General features: G+C 38.0%; 1 protein-coding gene across 1 annotated transcript in view; it reads right to left on the reverse strand.

The window, feature by feature from the left end:
- CENPF (centromere protein F) overlaps positions 1-11395 on the reverse strand; it is a 35214-nt gene extending 23819 nt beyond the window's left edge. The window contains exons 1-7 of the mRNA XM_054514330.1: positions 11345-11395; positions 10666-10868; positions 9113-9309; positions 7680-7795; positions 6552-6643; positions 3915-4182; positions 2224-2426 (exon numbers count right to left, since the gene is read on the reverse strand). Of these exons, the coding sequence (XP_054370305.1) occupies positions 2224-2426; positions 3915-4182; positions 6552-6643; positions 7680-7795; positions 9113-9309; positions 10666-10827 (1038 nt within the window). The 5' untranslated portion in view covers positions 10828-10868; positions 11345-11395. The remainder of the gene's footprint in view (positions 1-2223; positions 2427-3914; positions 4183-6551; positions 6644-7679; positions 7796-9112; positions 9310-10665; positions 10869-11344) is intronic.
- Between the last annotated feature and the right edge of the window lie 8442 nt (positions 11396-19837).

Genomic DNA, 19837 nt, shown 5'->3' on the forward strand with positions numbered 1-19837 from the left:
TCGGAGTGATTCAGCAAATTGATTTGGACAGAAAAAAAAGAAGAAAATATCTTCATTTATAATAACAGTATTTTTTACAATTTAAACTAAAAAAAAACCCAGCAAGCTATGTCTAGGTTCACCTCCACATTAACTTGTTATTTAACTCAGTTGATTATGTCAATATTATGTCACCCAAGAGAGTGAAGCATTGTTCACCTAACTTCCCGAACAAAAAGTAAATTTTATTCCAGACCAAATCCGTTAATGCAAAACACGTACTTTATTTTCCCCAGAGAGTAAGAAAAAATGGCAAAGGGTGAATGGAAGTCTCTTTCTTCAGCAATAAGAGCTGTTTACTGAGTTAATGAAATGGTAGAAATAAGAAAATAAGAAGCAGGTAGTTGCATTGGGATGTCAGGTATCAGGCAGAGACTGCAGGGACTGTGAACTTCTGTAAGATCACATGGAAAGGTGATTGCAGAAAGGCTGCAGATCTCACAAGGAGTGAAAATACTTGAAAACACAGAGGTGCTGGGCTTGAGGTCTGGGAATAGTACCAGTGATAGAGAAGTGTACAAGGGAGGTTGCCAGGATTAAACCCAGGCTACAAGGCACAAACTAAAATCTAAAATCTCAATAGAGTTCTCTCTTCAAAGTCCAGAGTGGGCAGGCAGAGATCCAATTCCAGTGCAAGAAAGAAGAAACAGAACAGGAAGGAGTCACCTTCAGATGGCAGGACCAAAGGAACTTTCTGGGAAAAGATGCACTGCACCTAAAGGATGGGCTGCACATCAATTCCAATGGTGGCAAGTCCCACTTCTCCTTGTCCTTCCCCAGGCATGTTTCTAGATGCACAACCTTGCCTCTTCCCTTGGGCTGCTTTTAATCCCCTTTGATTCTTTAGTAAAACAATTCCACTCTCTTAAACCCATATAAATTTAACAAGGGAAAATTAAATACATAATACCCTAATCTTTAGGAAGTTGAATCAAGTCATTTTTGGAATCAAATAAATTAAAATTAAGCCCTTTTCAGAGAAATAGAGCTGTCAGACTGGGTCAGCTATGTCTTCCCACAAACTCACTATGATGACAGTGACTTTATGAAGTCAAGGGATTATGTCAGGTGTTAGATTTTCCCTTACCCAGCCAAGACTTCCCTTAAACTAGTTCCTCACAGAATTATCAACAGGCAAATGTAGCTGTCTCTCTGAGAAGGCAGACTGATCAAGGTTTACATGCAAAGGTTTATTTTTTAAGGGCCAATACAGGAGTTGTGGGAAACGTTAGCTCACCAATATACTTAAGTAGCATGCAGAAACTTGCTGACAAACACAGGTAATCATTCTACACAGAGAAGACACACACAAACATCTTTTTCCCTATACTGTAGATGAATCACTAGTAGAGAAAAAAAATTAAAAGATAGATGAAAATATGAAGATTCAAGGAATTATGACATCTGTGCACTAATTTCAAATTTGTTAAGTGTTGGGAAAAGGGACTTTAGGAAAGTAATGCAACTTGATTAATCAAGGAAAACACTTACTTGTTACCTTCTGCAGTTTGAATTACTTTAAGCACTGGCATTCTCCTTTTGCACATGATTACTAGCAAAAATCTGAACCATTTCAGATTTTTATGTGTATTTACTTACATACACTCTGTAAATTCTTGACTAATCAAGAGCACTACTCTCTTCATTTTTACTATGAATTCAAACTCCCTAGGATTAGGCTGTGAAATCCCATTTAGAAACTGCATATGTTCTCAATCTTGCATTGCATTTTTACATAGACATTATTTAAAACAAGCAATTTACAATACAAGGACTATACCCCCACAACATCCTGCAGTATAAGCAGCAAATTCTGATTTTCAGCCAAAAATGCAACAGTCTTTTTCAGGTCAAAACTTGCCACCAGATGTCATTGTTGCTCTATGCAACTTGATCAGGATATATTTTTGAGAATTTGAGTCAATCTTACCAGAGTATAAAAATTATTTCTTCAGGTGGTGTAAGAACCTTCCAGAAAATGGGCAACTGCTTACATGTATTAATGTTTTTTACATATAATACATATCAAACTAGCATATACTTCTCAAAACTTGATCCTCAGTAAACTCTCGAGAAACTTAGTCTGAGAACCTCGGTTCTTACTAAATGGCTGCAAACTGACACATAGGAATACTGACAATGAATTGTAAGGACAGTCAAAAGATGTGTGAGACAACATTTTACCTGAGTGGTAGCTTGATCAAGTTGTGTACTCGTTTGAGTCAGTTTATCTCTGGTTTTGTTCAGAATTTTATCCTTCTCAGTTAATTCCAACTTCAATTTATCCAACTCCAGTTCAGTCTCTTGATGTTTATTCATATGGGACCTCTTCAGTTTTTCTTGAGCTTGCAATTGCTGTTCCAGGTCTTTAATAATGGAATTTAGTTCTGAATTTAAAAAACAGTAAAGATTAAGGATACTTTATGCTTCAGAAGGCACCTCTTCCAACACACTTCCATTTCCTATTTAAAATGTTTGATAACAACCCAATTTCCTGGCAGAGGCAGACACCCTGTACAATTTTCAGCAAGTTAAGACAAGTTTTAACTGTCTCCTACTAAGACATCAATAACAAAAACTATCAAGACTGAAAGACAGTTGACTGTAAATCAATAATTCCTACCTCATGAGAAAGAACACAAACATGAAAACTCAGGAACAAGTGCTGCAAAGGCAAAGACAATTTGTTCCTCCTGCTGGCTTTTTTTTTGTTTGTTTTGTTACTGTTTTTAAACATGCAGAAACATGTCACTTGAAATAACGATTACATTTTTTTAATAACTATATGCACTACAAGCATTTCCTTAGCACAACTGTTCTTCCAAAAGACTTTTCAACTTCTTCGTAACTGTAAATGTCCCATTTTGTATTTTAATCTTTTTCCTGTCTCAAAATGCATACAAATAAAACTAGACAAACTAATATTCTCACAGTATACATCAATAAGAGTTTATCTTCCAAAAACACAACACAGTAGAAACACAATTCACAGAAGAAAATATAAGTCAGCTACAGGAAGTATTATCCAGAATTAATATTATCTGGCTTTGTGGGTTTTTTGTTAAAAGAAGTCCTGTCTTCCTGATTCTGAATTTGTATGGCTTCCAAGCTGAAAAAGCCACCAAAATTGAAGCTGTATGTGAGGTATTTGAATGAAGAGTTTGGAGAGCTTGAGGACTCGTAAAACAGTGGAAAAGCTGTCCAAAGGGTACAAATAGCAGGCTCAAGTGAACGCGCAACAAATCCACAACAAACCAGCTATTTCCTTTCTTAAAACTATCAGGTATCAGGAATGATTATTTCTTCATGTCACTATGGGCAATATAAGACCATATCTTGGGTTTGGATTGTACTTCATGTTGTGCTTCCAGTGGCATCCATCATGGACCAACTCAGTTATGCACTAAGCATGTTCAATCAAAGTTTTAAGACATTATTGTTCAGTCAAAAGTATCAATAGTATAGAACAATAAAGAAAAAATATAATTAAATTTAACAGTGAGATGCAATGAAATCCTGAAGAGTTTTTTTAGGTGTTTTAAGAAGATTGTTTCAGGAGCAATGGAATTAATGGAAAGAGGCAGTTTTCCTTTTAGAAGATGTCCCCTACTCAGCCCAAAAATACAAACTGCTCCATTCTAATTCCTATACCCCTTGTGCAAAAGATACCACAGCTTGCAGGTAATCTCTGTGTATGGCTGATCACTGAAAATACACCAGCAGCCAACAGGGCCAGCTGCCAAAGCCAACAGCAAGTATCTTTCTCTTTTCCTTGCTAAAGCACTAATTTCAATAGCCTGCTTTTATCTGCACACCAGCTTTCATGAAACTATACAGGAGGCTGCCTCTGGGTCTTAAAGAAATGCATCAGATACCTTGGTTCTGTGCTCTTAGCTGGATCATGAGGGAGGAATTTGAGTTCTCAGCAAAGCTGTTGTCAAACTCGCTCTTCTCTGATAGAATACTTGAATTTGTTTCTTTATCCCAAGGAAAAGAGGATACTGCAGAACTTCCCCTTGCAGGTGTTTCTGGATTTCTAGAAGGTGTCTTTTCTTGTTGCCATGAAAACACAGATGAGGAAGCCTGATGCCGAGCAATCTCTCTGTGACTCAAAGAGCTTGGAGGATGAGGCTGGTTTATTTTCTGTGTCCAAAAAAAGAAGAGGATGTACCTTTACACAGTTCCTTATCCAACATAAAACAAAATAGCTAATTTAACATTAATAGCTAATAGGTCATCATCATTCCACATAGTTATAACATTGCAGCACCCACCACTGCAAAGCCCTGATACACATCATTATTTTTTATGCTATGTAAATTAAATAACTTCAGCCCAAGATTCCAAGCATAGCTGCTACCTATAAATACAAACCAGGATATCAAAAAAAGAATTTTGACCTGTGTATCTGTATAAGTAACATACATAAATGTTTGTGTTTTTAAAGAGGAGTTTTTAAACTCAAACATGTTTTAAAATCAAAGCCTACATTTTTGCAGGCAAATGAAGACAAGTAAGCTGCAAAAAAAACCAAAAAAAACCCAAACAAACAAAAAAAGAAGTTTAGATTAACATATCTGACAAACATTTAGTTCTACTGGGGAACCATAGGTAAATTTAAAACACATTTAATTATTTAAACTTATAAAGAGTACTCCAAAATTGCTATAATAAAATCTGCCAGGTACAAGCTTTTAATATTTCCCCATAGAAAAATTAAACTGAACAAAAAAATGAGACTTTTTTCCTCCTTAAGTGAAAAAACCCCAAACAAACCAAACCACAAACAGTAAAGTCCCTATTCCTTTTTTAACAGGATTTTGAAATGCAGCTCATTTGAATTACTTTTTCTTAAACTAAATCCCTAAACCATGTAATACCCAGTGTGACTTCTCAGTCAAACCAGACAATATGCTGTTATCTAGGAACAGCTGTGCCAAGACCAAAAATCTATATTACATTGTCCAGAATGCTGTGTGCAATCCTGTAAAATAGCTTGTTAATGAAGAGGAAAAGAAAACTAATCATGCATGCAGTAATCATTTCCCCTACATGCCATTTAAATTTACAGTTTCTGAGACAGAAGTTTGAATCCAGAACTAGCCACAATGACAAACAAATGCTTCCTGGAATCATAGACTAGAAGTCTGAACCTATCAGGCATACCTTTTTCAAATTATGTTTTCCTGTGTTTTAGGAATAATACATCCTGTGATGTATTATTTCACTATTGTTTATTAAGATGAATTTTACTCACCATCTTAATTATTGCAAGTCTTACAAAATACTGTGTGGTCTTCAACTCTATTACTCAATTCTTTTTCAGAACACTAATCAATATGCTGACTAGCACAGGTCTCTTTACTAAGCCTTTTCAGGCTCCTCTGTTGACCATTCTCCAGTAAAAATGGACCATTTTTTGCCACTCTGCACTCAATCTTTTCCTTTAAATTTGCAAGAACTCCCTTTATCCAATTTTTTACCTTTCATCAGTGTATATCCAACAACATTGGATATACAATGTTGCACTTGACTTACGCATTTTCTGATTTGTTCTTAAAAGAAAACCCCCAAAAGGTCTGAAATATGAGGCATTATTTGCCTTTATCAGCAAATGTTGACCTTTTCTCCATACGCCTACACATGCTTCAATAAACATATCGAGTCATGTTTCTAACAATTTGCTCAGGACAAAATGTTGGCCTGACTAAACTGTATTTCCAAGAAGCACCATTGGAAGTGGTTTTCTCTAATGTCATCATCCTTGTCCCCTTCCAATGCCAAGAGGAGAATAAGGCAACATTGCACATCACAGTGATTAAGCAGTCCCACACTGCAGTGCCCTATCAATTAATGGGAAAATATTCTCTGTATCTAGTGATTTTTTTTTAATTACTATTCATTTTATCAATCTAATTTAAGACTACTTCTGATTTCCAATTTGAGGCTGTGCCATAGATTCAAAAAAAGGCTCTGATATCAAAAAGTTTTTAAACCTTTACATAGTAAGTACCAAAGATAAAATTATTTCACATTTTCTGCAATGGCTTTTTTCCTTGAGGGCTTTCACATCATATTCATCTTGTTCTCAGAGATTAGCCAACACCGTTCCTCCTTCATATATGTTTGAAAGATTTATGGGTGTCTATTTTCTAGGTGTGAATTATTACTCACAATATTTTTCAAGGCTATTTTATTATCGTATAGTATTTAACTTGGCGTAACTGACAGTGTTTTATCTTGTCCTTGCTTGCAGGAGACTTCCAGTTTGTGAAGGATGTGTTCTCATTTTTAATGTCCTCCTTTCCTTTGCTATTCAAAGAGGATGGCTTTTCCAAATTCTCCAAGATTACTTCTGAATGGCAGTACACACAGATTAATTCTCTTTTGCTTTTGAAATTATATTTTATGTGATGTATAATATTTTGCACTAGTTTTCTATTTCATTTTCCAAGTTCACTCAGTGGTTACTTAGATATCACACAAACCATTCCTAAGAGATACTTACTTACCTTAAGCTGGATGGTTCTCAGTTGTAACTCTAGCTCTTTATTTTCTTGTACTTTTTTCCTGTATTTTTCTTCTAGTTCTTCAAACTTAGCATCTACAAAGACAGGATGAATATCTGCCTTAGTCCAACCATTTTTCACCCAATTCAGCCAGGTTTACTTACCCCTATGGGTCCCTTCTGACTTGAAATATTCAAGGATGCAATTATCTTAATGAATTTAAGACTCCAGCTTTCAAAAGAAAATATCTCCCCAGAAATACAATTTTAAATAAAGGTAGGTAAACTTTAATCTTTTAATCACTTTAATATTTTCCCTCTTTCAGGCGTGCCATGCTTGGTGGAATGCTTGACATTGCCACTAACTGCACCCCTTTACAAATATGCATAAAGAAAGTAAAAGGAACAAGAGCAAGATTCTTGATATCTGATATCTTGAGATCTGATATCTCAGATTTCCCACTGGAGTAAGACTGAGATGCCAAACTCACAGAAAAATTGTTCATAGCACTGAAGAAAGTAAGCAACACATATAATATATTGAACACATCAAAGTTTTTCAGCATAAAGAGCATAAGGGTGTCTGACCACAGAATTCTCCACTTAAGGAAACTTCCTGTCATTTTTCCAGTTCATTTAAATATTTTTGATGTCCCTAATTTGAAGATAGAAGTGATGCTTTGAAATGGATATAGAGCATTAATTGTGTAGATTATCATACACAGTAACAGTCTGTGCAAAAAAATCCTATCCAAATAAATAACACATTTAACTATTGACTGCATTTTAGTTAAAGTACCTGTGGTAGAGGGAGAAATTTGTTCCCCACAACATGAAGGGAAGAGCTGACACCAGGAACAGACATACAAAAGATTGCTGCAGCCTACTGAAGGATATTTTATTACTGTTCCATGTCCATCCAGCATTGAAAAAATGTAATGTTTGCGATGTGTTCAATTTGTACTAATAATTTTGAAATTGAAACCTAGGGTGCTACAAAGTAGATGCTTTCATAATAACTTACGTAAGAGGGGCTAGGAAACTCAGTACAAGTGTAATGTTTAAAATACTCAACCTTCCAAGAAAACTGACAGTCAACCATCTGTGCTGGAAGAAGAAAAGGATCATTTACCATTATTACTTTGAACTGGTGTTAAAGGAGCAGTAAAACTTTTCTGTGGAGTGCCACCGAATGATACATCTCCTGCAGTCAATGTTTGCTGACTTCTCTCAAGCTCACATTTGCATCTGTTTAGGAAAGAAGCAGCAGCAGAAGTTAATAATGGAAACTAAAAAGTTAATTAGCTATTTTTAACAGCCTGACATACACTAACAAATTATATGAGTCTAAGGACTTAGTTTAAAGATCAAGTCAAGACACATCCACTGAAAATTTTAAGGTGGTGCAACACAAAAATATAAATGACATATTTTATTTAGAGTTTCAACATAGTTAATCAATTACCCAGGAGTCATAGCTAAAAAACAAAATCAAACCCCAAGTAGAAGAAAATCTGTTCGAACTCCTTGAGGTCTTACTGTATGAACTTGTAGTTCAGCTAAACACACCCAAATAACTGTAAGCACTGAGAATATCAAATCTTACTCTTCAGTGAGCATCTTTGTGGCAGGAAACACAACTTTCAGTTATGTTCTGATACTGCACACTTTCAGACAACTATGCATACTTCATCAAAATGCAAGGGAATACTCTCCAGTCAACAGTGTATTTTTCATGTATTCCATTTACATCACTACCCAAAACAGCACAGCAGACAAGCCATTTGAGGGAATTTTGGGAGCTTGAAGATACCAAGGCATCCAATGAAATCATAAAACTAGTTCAGAGGCCATACAGTAACTTTCGTCCTGCTCAGTGAGCACAGGTTGATGATAGCCCCAGGCTGTAGCCTACTGCATCAGTGACTCCACATTTGCCTTTTTATTTTCCCTCTCTTCTACAGCTCAATGCCAAGAACTCCTCTTCCAGAGGACCATCAGTTGGGATGAAGTGGCAAATGATCACGTACCAAACAAAAGGCAGCCAAATACAAAATTACAAACAATGGCCAAGAATGAGGCCATGTATCAGTTCCATGCACTAACTGATATTTTGTAATGAACAGTTATGTAAAATAATATAATGGGAAGGGGGAACTCAGCAAACTAGACTTAATTTTGGGAACAGATAAATGGAACATGTATCCTCAGCTCACAGTCTCTTTCTCCCAACATTTGACAGCAGATACAGAGAACATTAGTGGGGTTCTATCAACCCTGTTGAATCTCATTAGATTCTTCACTGATGGATCTCAGCAACTCCTTACACAAAGTTGGTATTTCTACATGCCATAAATTATGTTGCATTATTTGTCACAGCCGTCAAATACCTCAACTCTCTTCAGTTTTCACAAAAATCAAAGAGAAAAAAGAAAAAAAAAGAAAAATTGAAAGAGCAACACAGCCTCTCTTTATTTGCTTCTATTAGGACATGTATGAGGCATGAGGAGAAAAATTATGAAATAACCATTGTAAATATGTTAGAGACATACAGCAAGTCCCCACCTTTTCAGTTCTTGTTCTAGCCTTTCAATATCCTTCTTGCAGGAATTCAGCTGACCTGACTGAATGTTGACCTGAGATTCTTTTACTTGAAGATCATGTGAAATTTTCTGCTTTGCTTTCTCAAGATTATCACACAATTCCATCAAGCTCTGGTTTTCTCTTTTGAGTATTGCAGATTCATTTTTTTCACTTTCGACCTAGTTGGAACACAGAGACATTTTTGAAATTATCAACTCCTCTCTATAATTTGGTGCATTTATTATTTTAGGAACACAAAGCTCAGATATTTGAGGAGGGTTCAGCACAATGCTGTTATTTGCTTCCTAACACTTCAAAATCCTGACAGCTCTAAAAACCTCAAATGTACACATTGTTTAAACATTCCTGTGTGTGAACAAAACCCACATTTCCCAAAATTCAACTCAGTGACATTAACATTGCTATTTATTGATGAGATATGAGCTCTTCAAAAAATTCGTCAATCCCTAAATACTAATAATCATCATTAGTCCACATTCTTCACTGATCATCTCACTTCAGTTTCCAGCCTATCTTTAGCAGCCACAAGACCTTGGCTCACTCCACAAAGTGTGCACAATAATTATTAAAGGTCACAGCTTTGAAGATAGAGTCTGGCAGGAAAGATGTCCTTCTCCTCCCTGGAGGAACATCCAAGGGGCATCATGGCACAGTGTTGTTCTTTTGACTGACAATTGTATTACCTGCTGCTTCTGAGAGTTTTAAAGCACCCTTTTTTTTTGTTTGGGGACCACAGCAGTTCCTTGGAATGGTTGAAACAATTTCCTGGAAACTCATGAGAAAAAACTCAAAGAAAACTACTAGGCTAAAGATTTTCTAGAAAGTTGCAGCAATCTAAAGGGAATAACAAGCAACCTTTGTAAATTGTCTCTGAGCTGTAGTCAAAGAACACAAAACAAAATTGAACCAAATGGGTCACTGCTGACCTGACACTTTGCAGGACCCTGACCAATCAGTTCTTTAGTCCCATGGTTACAGGGCTGACAGGGTAGAGTTCGATGAGGTGTAAAATTACAGCCCTAAAAACTAGAAGGAACACCAAATCCTAAACCCCCAGTATCTTCAAGGAAAAAAAAACTAACGAATAACATAAACTAAGAGTATAGGTATCTGTAGGCAAGGTGAAATAGGAAGAGGCTGCCAACTGTGCAGCTCTGGTATATAAAATAGGCCCAGTCCTTATAATGGATTTTAACGAGTATAACAATAAAATGTTTATTTTCCTAATCATAAAGAGCGGTAGAAAAACCTCAAAGTAGACATAAATAACTAGAAATGGACAATCATGCCAAAAAGATAGGAAACAGGAATTATATTACCAACGAAAAAGAACTAAACAGCGGAAGAATATGATAAGTATTAAGTAAGATGAAGATAAACAGTTTGTAATTCTGTGCTACCTTTCCTTTCAGTCAGGGAGAAGAAGCAAAACACTAATCCATTCCCTAACAACAACTACCAGAAAATAAACTGTTATAACAGTGTTTGGCAAGAAGAATGACATTTTGGGTTACCTTCTGCTTCTGTTTCTGCAAGGCTGCCTCCAAAGTTTCTAGCTGGTATTGCCTTTGCTGACGTTCTTTTTTAAACTTATCCACTTGACTTTCCAGCTCATGGATCTTCTGCAGGACTCTGGGGGACAGGCCCTCTTTCCATTCCTCCACAGCCCAGCTCATACTGGCCAGATCCTTGTTTCACATAGAATGGAGTATTACGCCTGAAACACAAAGACAACTACAATGACACCTGCCAAGAGGTGAAGTAAAAATCCCTTTTAAAGAAATTGCATCTTTTAAGCTCTGCAGAGATTAGAATACAGCATTCCACAACCTTACAGGCTTCCGGATCCAAACACCAAGCAACACCTTAAACCATTAGGTCCTACTTTGACACACTTGTAGGCAGTTAGAAGCAGATCATAGAACCTCGCTATAACAAATCTCCTAGCATAAACAAGGTTTATACTCTTACACCTGCATTTGACAGCTCTGCCTCAGGTGGCGGCTCCTCGCCAAAACACACGGTTCCGTAGGAGGCTCCAGCAACGCTTCTTTATTTACTTTCAAAGCAACGCGGCTGAGCTCGGGGTATCTCAGAGTACCTAAAACTAGAGACCAACGACAGGCGGAGCGAGCCCTCACAGACAGGGCGGCTGCCCGCCACCGTCAGCCCCGCGCCCCACCGCTCACTCACTGTTAAGCGCCGACCGGAGCCCGGCGACAGCGACTCGAGGCCGGCGACAGCGACTCGAGGCCGGCGACAGCTGCCACCACAGCCCCGGTACCCGCAGCCCCCAGAGCGGCCGCGCTCCCGCCGCGACTCAAACCCGGCGCCACCGCCCCGCGGCCGTTTGCGCCCGCCCCCGCCATGCCGCGGCCCCGCGCGCTGATTGGCCCGCTCACCACGCCGCTCGCCACGAGGCCGCAGACCCGCCGCCAATGGGAGCGCAGCGCGGCGCCGCCCGCCCTCCTGAGTGGCTGGTTCGGAAGCGTTCAAACTCCATTGGAGGCGGCGGCGCAGGCCCGCGGCGGCCCCGAGGCCGTTGCCCTCAGGCGGGCGGGGCGGTGCCCTCAGCTGGGCGGGGCGAGCGGCGGGGCGGGAAGGGGATGAGGGTGGCATGAGCGTAAAAGGGATGGAAGCGGCAGTTGTGGGGTCAAACGGTGGTGTTACGTCTTTATCTAAACCCACTTTTCCGACCCCAAAGAGAAGCTGAGTTTTGAGAAAAGGGACCACAACAGGCTGTCCCGGTCGTCACCCGTTTATTGGGAAAGATCAATGGCAATATCCTGAAGTGCTTTCGCATTCAGTTCTGCTCCCAGGACTTGGGGTTCGTTTCTTCTTCAGTTTTTTTTTTTTTTTTTTTTGAGGTGAGGGAGGCAATATAGCCCAATATTACACCGTTTCCTGCCCAGAAATACAAACTCAATCAAAAAGCTCCAAATAGTTTGTACATATGGTCTAACACAGAGCATAGAATGGACATGGCAATAGTGAAGGCAGAAGGATTCTAAGGTTCCTGTGAAGTTCCCTGGGTACCTGTGACCGGTTTTTCAAACCCCCAGGTATTCCCCCCCTACCCCCTGGACTGCCTCTCTGAGGGGAGTTTTGGATTTGAAGCGCAATGTTCCTTTCCATCAGAATCTGTGACTTGGGATTCTATGATCTGATTGTCATTTTACCTATTTAAATGTTCTGCCTCTCATAATCGTTCTGAAAATATTTACTCAAGCACTGTTCTTTTAATCATATTTAGGAAATCAAGTTAAACAAATCTTCCGAGAAGTTAAACAGCTCACCGGTCAGCTGGTGAGAGCTCTGATTATAAATAAACACAGCACAACAAACCCACTAGCACATTGTTAAAAAATCTCCCAACTGTCTCCTGAACAAAACAAGCCATTGCAGTGATGGAACTGATCCATCATAAATACCTCTTCACAAATAATGATTAAAAAACCCCAAAACAACCAGACAGGCTAGAAATTTCCATGGTGAACTTTATGCAGGTGTTTCTGGGGGAGCAGCACAGAACAGCAGTGGAGCAGGAACTACTTTAGAAGAGTGGAAAACCCTCACACACTGCCAAATAATTAATGAAATAAATACTGCCAAATAATTAATGAAAGCTGAGAATCAGTCTGAACTGAAGGGGATCCTCTGCATGGTGGACAAGGGGCAAATGTTCTGTAAGAATAAAATACTCATTATATGCTACTTTACAGTAAGTGTTTCCCATGGGACAGTAAAAAATGCTACTTAATCAATTGTAGAAGTTGAAGAGTTTTCATTTTCTACAGATGATATTACAGTGGGATTACTGATGGACATGGACCTCTAGCATTAGTTCATCATGATTAATCCCTCGGGAAAGCTTCAGTGAAACAGCTTCAACTTCCATAACTGGTGGCATATTTGTCAGAAAGTAATGAATGAGTAGAGACAGCCTTCAGCATTCTTACAAGGCATGAAAAATGAAAAATCAGCTGCTGTGTGCAGAGCTTTTAAGATGCATCTGATTAATATCTGGATAACTGAGGCTAAAGGAAGGGAACCTGACCACTGTTGTCAACTTAAATATGAGAAAACACTTTTTCTGAAGCTGATTTCTAAGAATGGTCAGGTTTGTACTGGGTTAATGATTTACAAATTAATACTTTAATATTTGAAAACCTTTATGTAACTATTGCAGGAATTAACTAATTATCATGAAAGATAAAAAGACTCGTAAAGAGTACAGAAACTTGTTTTTTCTTTTGGCACATCAACTTATTCTGCACAATACCTTTGTAAGTGTCAACACATTAATTACCAGAAGTAAATACAAGAATAAAAATATTAGTAAATGTAAGATTGAATTATGAAATACAAGAATAAGATCAAATACTCTGAAAAAATAATAACAAGTTATAAAGGATGTTAATGGTAACCATAAGTTCATCAAACTCTTGTAATTTTCATTATTCTCTACTGACTAGAATTCTTATAGTCTTTCTAAAAGGCTCTCAAAATCCCCTGCGTTAGAGTTCCCCATGATTTTGAGCAAAGTCTACCTCAAGTCTTGTGAAATAGCTTTTCTCTGTCCTTGAAATTCCATTCCGTTTTTTGCCAAATGCCAAACATCACCATTTATGTTTTCTCACCTGAATTCCTTACTTCAATTTCTAGTAAGGGGCCAGAACAGTAAGTAGAATACAAAAACCACTAAAGGTTAAATTTGTATTGCTACAGCTTATGTCAGAGCATGTGACAGAACAAAACCAGAAGGGAAAGAAAGGAAAAGAAGTTCTGATGAGAAAATCTCTCCATTCTTGAATACAACAAGAAGTGGAAACCAGATGGAGCTTCTCCTCCATATTCTTCCTCACTGGACTCAGAATCCATCAGGAAAGGCCAGATTCATGTAAGTGTATATATAAATATACATGCACATCAAAGAGCATTTGAGGAGTTGGAGCAATCCCATTCACACAGAGAGAGATAAATGGGCTGGGTACTCTGTCTGTGTACTTCCACCTTCCCAGCTTCCCTGGGGAGGCACCAAAGGCAGACACTCTGCCAGCCTGGGTGTGAAAGAGAAGATGGATCATTTTCCTCTGCCTCACCCAAACCCCACCCTGTACTAAGTGATGCCTCTTGCCTCTGGAAAACAAAATTCCCCATCTCTGCCAATGCAGGAAAATAACTGGGAAGATGGTGGCAGTTTAGGTGTCAGTACTGCAGCTGCACAGTTAAGTCTGCACTAACAGAACCAGTGAGCTACTGTTGTAAAACACAATGTTTGATTGTTTGTACACCCTTAGATTCCCTATTCTTCACATGGTTTTTCACAGAACACATAGCTTGTTGGGTGTTGAATGAATGTTAAGGTGGATGCCATTGGGATGCATAGAGAACCTTATACCTTCGATTTCTCAGCTGCCTTTTGCTCTTAAAAAAAAGTTGAAGTGACCTGCACAATCTTTTTTCACAGTTTATTAACAAAAATCAGGGACCACAGCATATCACAAATTGTAACTCTGTTCCCAATGGAGATGGGGGTGTTTCTCTAGTGAGTATTACAGTATTTTTATGTACCAATTGAAACTGTTACTGAAGCACTAATGCCTACACCTGTGCTAGGGTCAATTGGATGAATGTATTAGTGGATCAAATACCTAGAGTTGCTCTGTTGTTTGGGATCACACTGGCCAGTACATCCTACTAAACCTCAGTGGGGAGGTTTCCTAGTGCTGAGAAGGTGGCTGAGGTTACCTGGCTTGTCTAAGGTGACACAGTGGATCACATGCAGGTGCTGGATTGGGACCCACAGCTGTGGCTCCTGGAAGTTTAAAACACCTCCAGGCAATGTTGCCACACAGCCAACCTCCCTTCTGTCCCCCACCTTGTCACTGCTCCTTTGTGACAACTTTGGTGCAGATCTGAACTGCCAGGTGAGAAGGGTAAACAGGTAAGGGATATTATGTTAAGCAAAGACCTTTCTGATAGCATCACATGTACACATATTCATTGGGCTGCAAACTGCTGCATTGTGTGGTAAGGTAAATGCCTGTTCCAGCTCAGCAGGTGGAGCAGGGATATGCAGGAGAGAGTGAAGAGGGCTGTGGGGACACCAGCTCAAATGAGTTAAAACATCATGTAACAAGACCCTAAGTCCCTGTGCTCTAATCTGTAACACCTATCTGTCACAAATGATAGTAAGAAACCTTTACACAATAAATGAATTCTTGGGTTTAATAACCAGTGTGTTTTACAGGGATAAAACTGACCTACAGCTCCTGCTTTCAATTAAGTCCCTGATATATTTAGGACAATTATTCTGAATAATTTTCATCACAAGAAAGTATTCTCTGACCTTTACATGCAGTGTAGTATTATTGTGATTTTTTTTAATAATCTGCTAACTTCTGCATAAGTGTTAACTTTAAAGCTGCTGAGCAGTTACAATGATAGACCCACTACAATAAAAATAGTAAATTATTTAACCATATAAAGGATTGAAAACCAGGGTGCTTGTTAGTTGATGTTAGTAAATGCTAGTTTTGAATGTAAAGTTACTTGTTTAATGCTTGTTAGTATATTGGAAGGGTGGAGGAAGAAAGCAGACATCTAAATAGAAATGTTTTTTATGTAAGTAAACACATACCCTCCTATCTGAAGATGGCTTTGCAACTATAGCAATAGTTACACTAGTGAGAAGGTATTCATGTCTTTCTTTCCCGTTCTAAAAACATTATTTTCAAACTCTAACAGCCATTAGCATAATGCTTAAAGGGCATACAGTTAAGAAAATTATAAATAATTATAGCAATTACATTATGATCTAACACATCAAGTCCATATTGTCAAGGGCTTCAAATTACCAGTTACTAAACTGTAAATAACATTGGAACACTTTTTTTCTTTAATGGTGATTTCCCTCTCTTTATAGGTCTGTTGCCAACCAGAAATGACAATACCAAGCAAATGTTTCACGCTACATATGTTAACACAAAAATACATCCAATATACTATCAAACACTGTTATTTCTTATGGGCAATGAGTTACCAGATTTCAAAGGGCATTTGGTAAGATGGGAACATGTATTGTTCATGGTCCAATCTTCCCTAGCTTTCATGGATGTATAGCTTGCATCTCCTTTGGCCTCTTTTTTAGAACTGTGTGTTTAACCACACACAAGTACATCTACTGTGAATATCATCCTCTTCTAACCAGAGAGAAAAGCAGTTTAGAGAGAAGTGTACTACATATAAACTAAAAGGCTTTTTTATAGCCATCTCTGACTCCTGCCACCCTTTCTACCACCTTTTTAAAATGGGGAATTTAGAAAATGCCAGCTGGTAAGTAAGGTTACTTCTACTTCTTGTCAGACCTCGCTAAGGTTTGTTTTTTCTTTGGCTTACATTCAATAATTTTCTCCCTCTATCACCTTTAACTACTTTATTAACTTTTCTTTTTCACTACTTTTTAATTTCCCTTTTCCTCAAAGGCCATCTCTCCCAGTGGTACCTGGCCATGATATCTGCATGATTGCCTTCACAAACCTGAGTTTTGCCTTTTTGTTGGCTTCTCTGTTCTAGGTTCTTGATCGTTTATCATAGCTGCTTCTGCTATGTTTAATATTCCATCTGAACATCCCCCTCCTATGAACTACCCAAATTAAATTCTTGAGATCATACTTTGTTTCTCCTTTGTTATGATCTGGAATGCACATAAGAATTCAAGTTTTGTTGCTTTCTAATCACTGGTCCAAATTTCAGCTTTTTGTCATCGAAGTTGATTTGTGTTTTTATTATTTTTTGAACATCCACATTGGCCAGGAAAGATACAAATCTAAACCCTTTGGAAACACCAGTTCTGACAGTAATTACTTTCACCTCACAATACACAGTATTGTATAATTTAAAGAAACTCCAAATTTCCACTTCATTCTCCCCTAAATTCTACCAACCAAGACTGTGTTTGGCATGATTTTTCCTTCTGGCCAAACATGACCCTGACTGACTCTTGACAAATGGGTGTTACCTTCTGAAGTACTTGCACAGTGGGTCTCTGCATTTGCACACATCATTCACAGAAGCTGAGGTTGTGCCCACATACTAAAAAATAAATGAGGCTTCTAAAACAAAAACAATATGGAGTTTTCTGAAAAAAACCCCAAAACAACCCAAACCTGCAGACAGGGGTTTTTGGTGGGGTGAGGGAGAGGGGAGTGGGTTTTGTTTTTCTTCCCCCAGAAGTGGATAAAGGCAACTGTGTACAAACTTCTGCCTCATGGGTTGTGTTCAATGGATCTCATCTGGATTTACACAGGACTGCTTTCTATTTGAATCTGTGTGGGTTACTTTGAGCCCAGGTAATTCTCTCAGGTACTGGACACTCTTCTCCATGGTGTTCCACCTGCTTGGGCACACCACTAGATCATCCTAGAAAGAATTCTTTTCCCTCATGCGTGACAGGAGTCACCAGAACACTCAAGGACATGTTCAGAACACTGAATTCTTTCATATATCAGATGGCTTATCTGCTGGTATCTCCTGTTCAGCTTCCAATTCTTGCTCAGTGCAAGACTCAGATAAGCCTTTCCACTCATCATTATCCCTGTTAAAAGGTTAAGTCTTTACCTCATTTCAGCCCTGCTGACTGCTTGCCATCTGACTTAACCTGTCCACTGACAGAGGGCTTTAGGTCCACAGTGTGTCTGCAGCCTGAAACCCAGGATCTAAGCTGAAATATTGGTTTTCTGACAACCAAGAATTCATTGTGAGGAAATTACACTGTTATTTATTATACACACACACACACACATACACATATATATATATAAATTTATATGTATATTTAATGCATGTATTTATCTGAGACTCTATATTTGCTTTGTGTTTTGTTCACTTGTTAGTCAAACAATTTATTAGACAGTGATATAATTAAGAACATCCCTTACACCATTCATGACAAAGTAATCAAATCACTTATTAGTCTCTACATATCTTAATGTTGTCTCTAAAATCTTCCAGTGTTTCTCTGTGAAAAGTTTGTTTATTTAAGACAAAAGTACACTTCCTTCCCTCACCCTAACCACCCCAACATTTGTTCTGCTATTGTTACAGGCAAGCTCTACAGTGAATTTTCAGTCACCCAACTAACTGTAGTAGGAAACCCACCTCAAACAGCCATAGTTTATGAGCCACTAACTGAAATGATCCAGCAGACTATGTATGGAAGGAGGAAACAACTGCTCTCTACATCTTAATGACTTTGGTTATCATTTTATCTCCTCACCTCTTCCAAGTCTAAATGTCAACAGTTTTATTGATATTTCCTATACTATTTTTTTATTAATCCTTTCCAAGATTTTTTTTATGCATTTCAAGTCTTTCCAGAGCATCTAGCTTATCATGCAAATGACAGTCAGCATAGAAAATATTTATATGTACACCTCTCAGCATCCCAAACTGCTCTAACTCAGAGCAAGTTCCCTGTTTGTTTTGACCAAAAGTGAGAATAAGAATCAGAGTTTTTTTAGAAATAATATACAGATTCCAAAAAGCCGAGACACATTTAGCTGAGGTTTTATTCTTTTACAGTACACTTCAGAAAACAATTTCAGAAAACTTTAAAATCTGGAGTTTCAGAGTGCTCTCATATCCAAGCATGGTCTTAGACCAATTTCACAGAGATAAGCAAATATTAATGGCTCAATTCAAGTTACACAGGTTTGTGACAGTCCCAAACCCACATTTTAGATTATGACATTAGCTCTTTGCTTTCTCAAGAAACCATTTATCTCTGAGTGGCGACAAAGTATTTTCAATGGGGTGTCCACAGTCAGACACATAAATCCATGCTGAGATGCACAAAGATTATCAAGTGGGCAGCCACTAAAGCATCTACAAATCAGTGGTGTGTACTGACTTCAAGGCAAGGTGAAAAACTAAGTTCTGCTAAAAGCTAGTAATTTTTTTTTTGTTTGGGTTGGGTTGTTTTTTTCATTTTTTTTCTTCTTTTTTTCAAGAGGCCACTGTTTTCAGAAATTTGAAGACCTAATACCATGCTAAATGGTACATTCAAAAATATCCAAATTGGTAATCCATGAAAACTGTAAAAATGTTATTCATTCTGTCATTGGACAGCAGTAACAGTTGCATAGTAAGCTACATTCATCATCCCAAACCCCTCTGGAGTACTGGCAACCATGGAATCAAAATTTCATTACTTTATTCACAAATACTAAAAAGTTTTTTGTTTTACTGCCATCACTGGAGACCTGAAAAGAGACATAGGTATTAAATAAGTCCTCAGGCAGAATACAACCCTAAGGAAACTAGAATATTCAACACAGCATAGTTTATTTGCACAGATAATCAACCAAGACTTACTACAAGACTGGGTGCTGGCTAAGTTGTGATAAGCCATAGAGTATTATAACATGTTAGCTCATGCTTGGTGGTAACAGGTTTGTTTTCCAAGGTTGTGTAATCCAAATTCCTTTTCTAAGAGATGATTTTGAGAAGCACTATTAAATGGAGTAATTAATGAGAGCACTGAATACCAGAGAAGTTGGTTTGTTGTTTTGTTTTTTTTGGTGGTGAGCTTCAAACATTTAAAGTATCAATTTATAAAGAACTAATATGATTTTAGGAATGGCAATTTCTGCTAGTGCACTAAGTTTCTGCTTACATTACAAT

The sequence above is a fragment of the Molothrus ater genome, chromosome 3, assembly GCF_012460135.2.
Source record: "Molothrus ater isolate BHLD 08-10-18 breed brown headed cowbird chromosome 3, BPBGC_Mater_1.1, whole genome shotgun sequence".
Classification (NCBI taxonomy): domain Eukaryota; kingdom Metazoa; phylum Chordata; class Aves; order Passeriformes; family Icteridae; genus Molothrus; species Molothrus ater.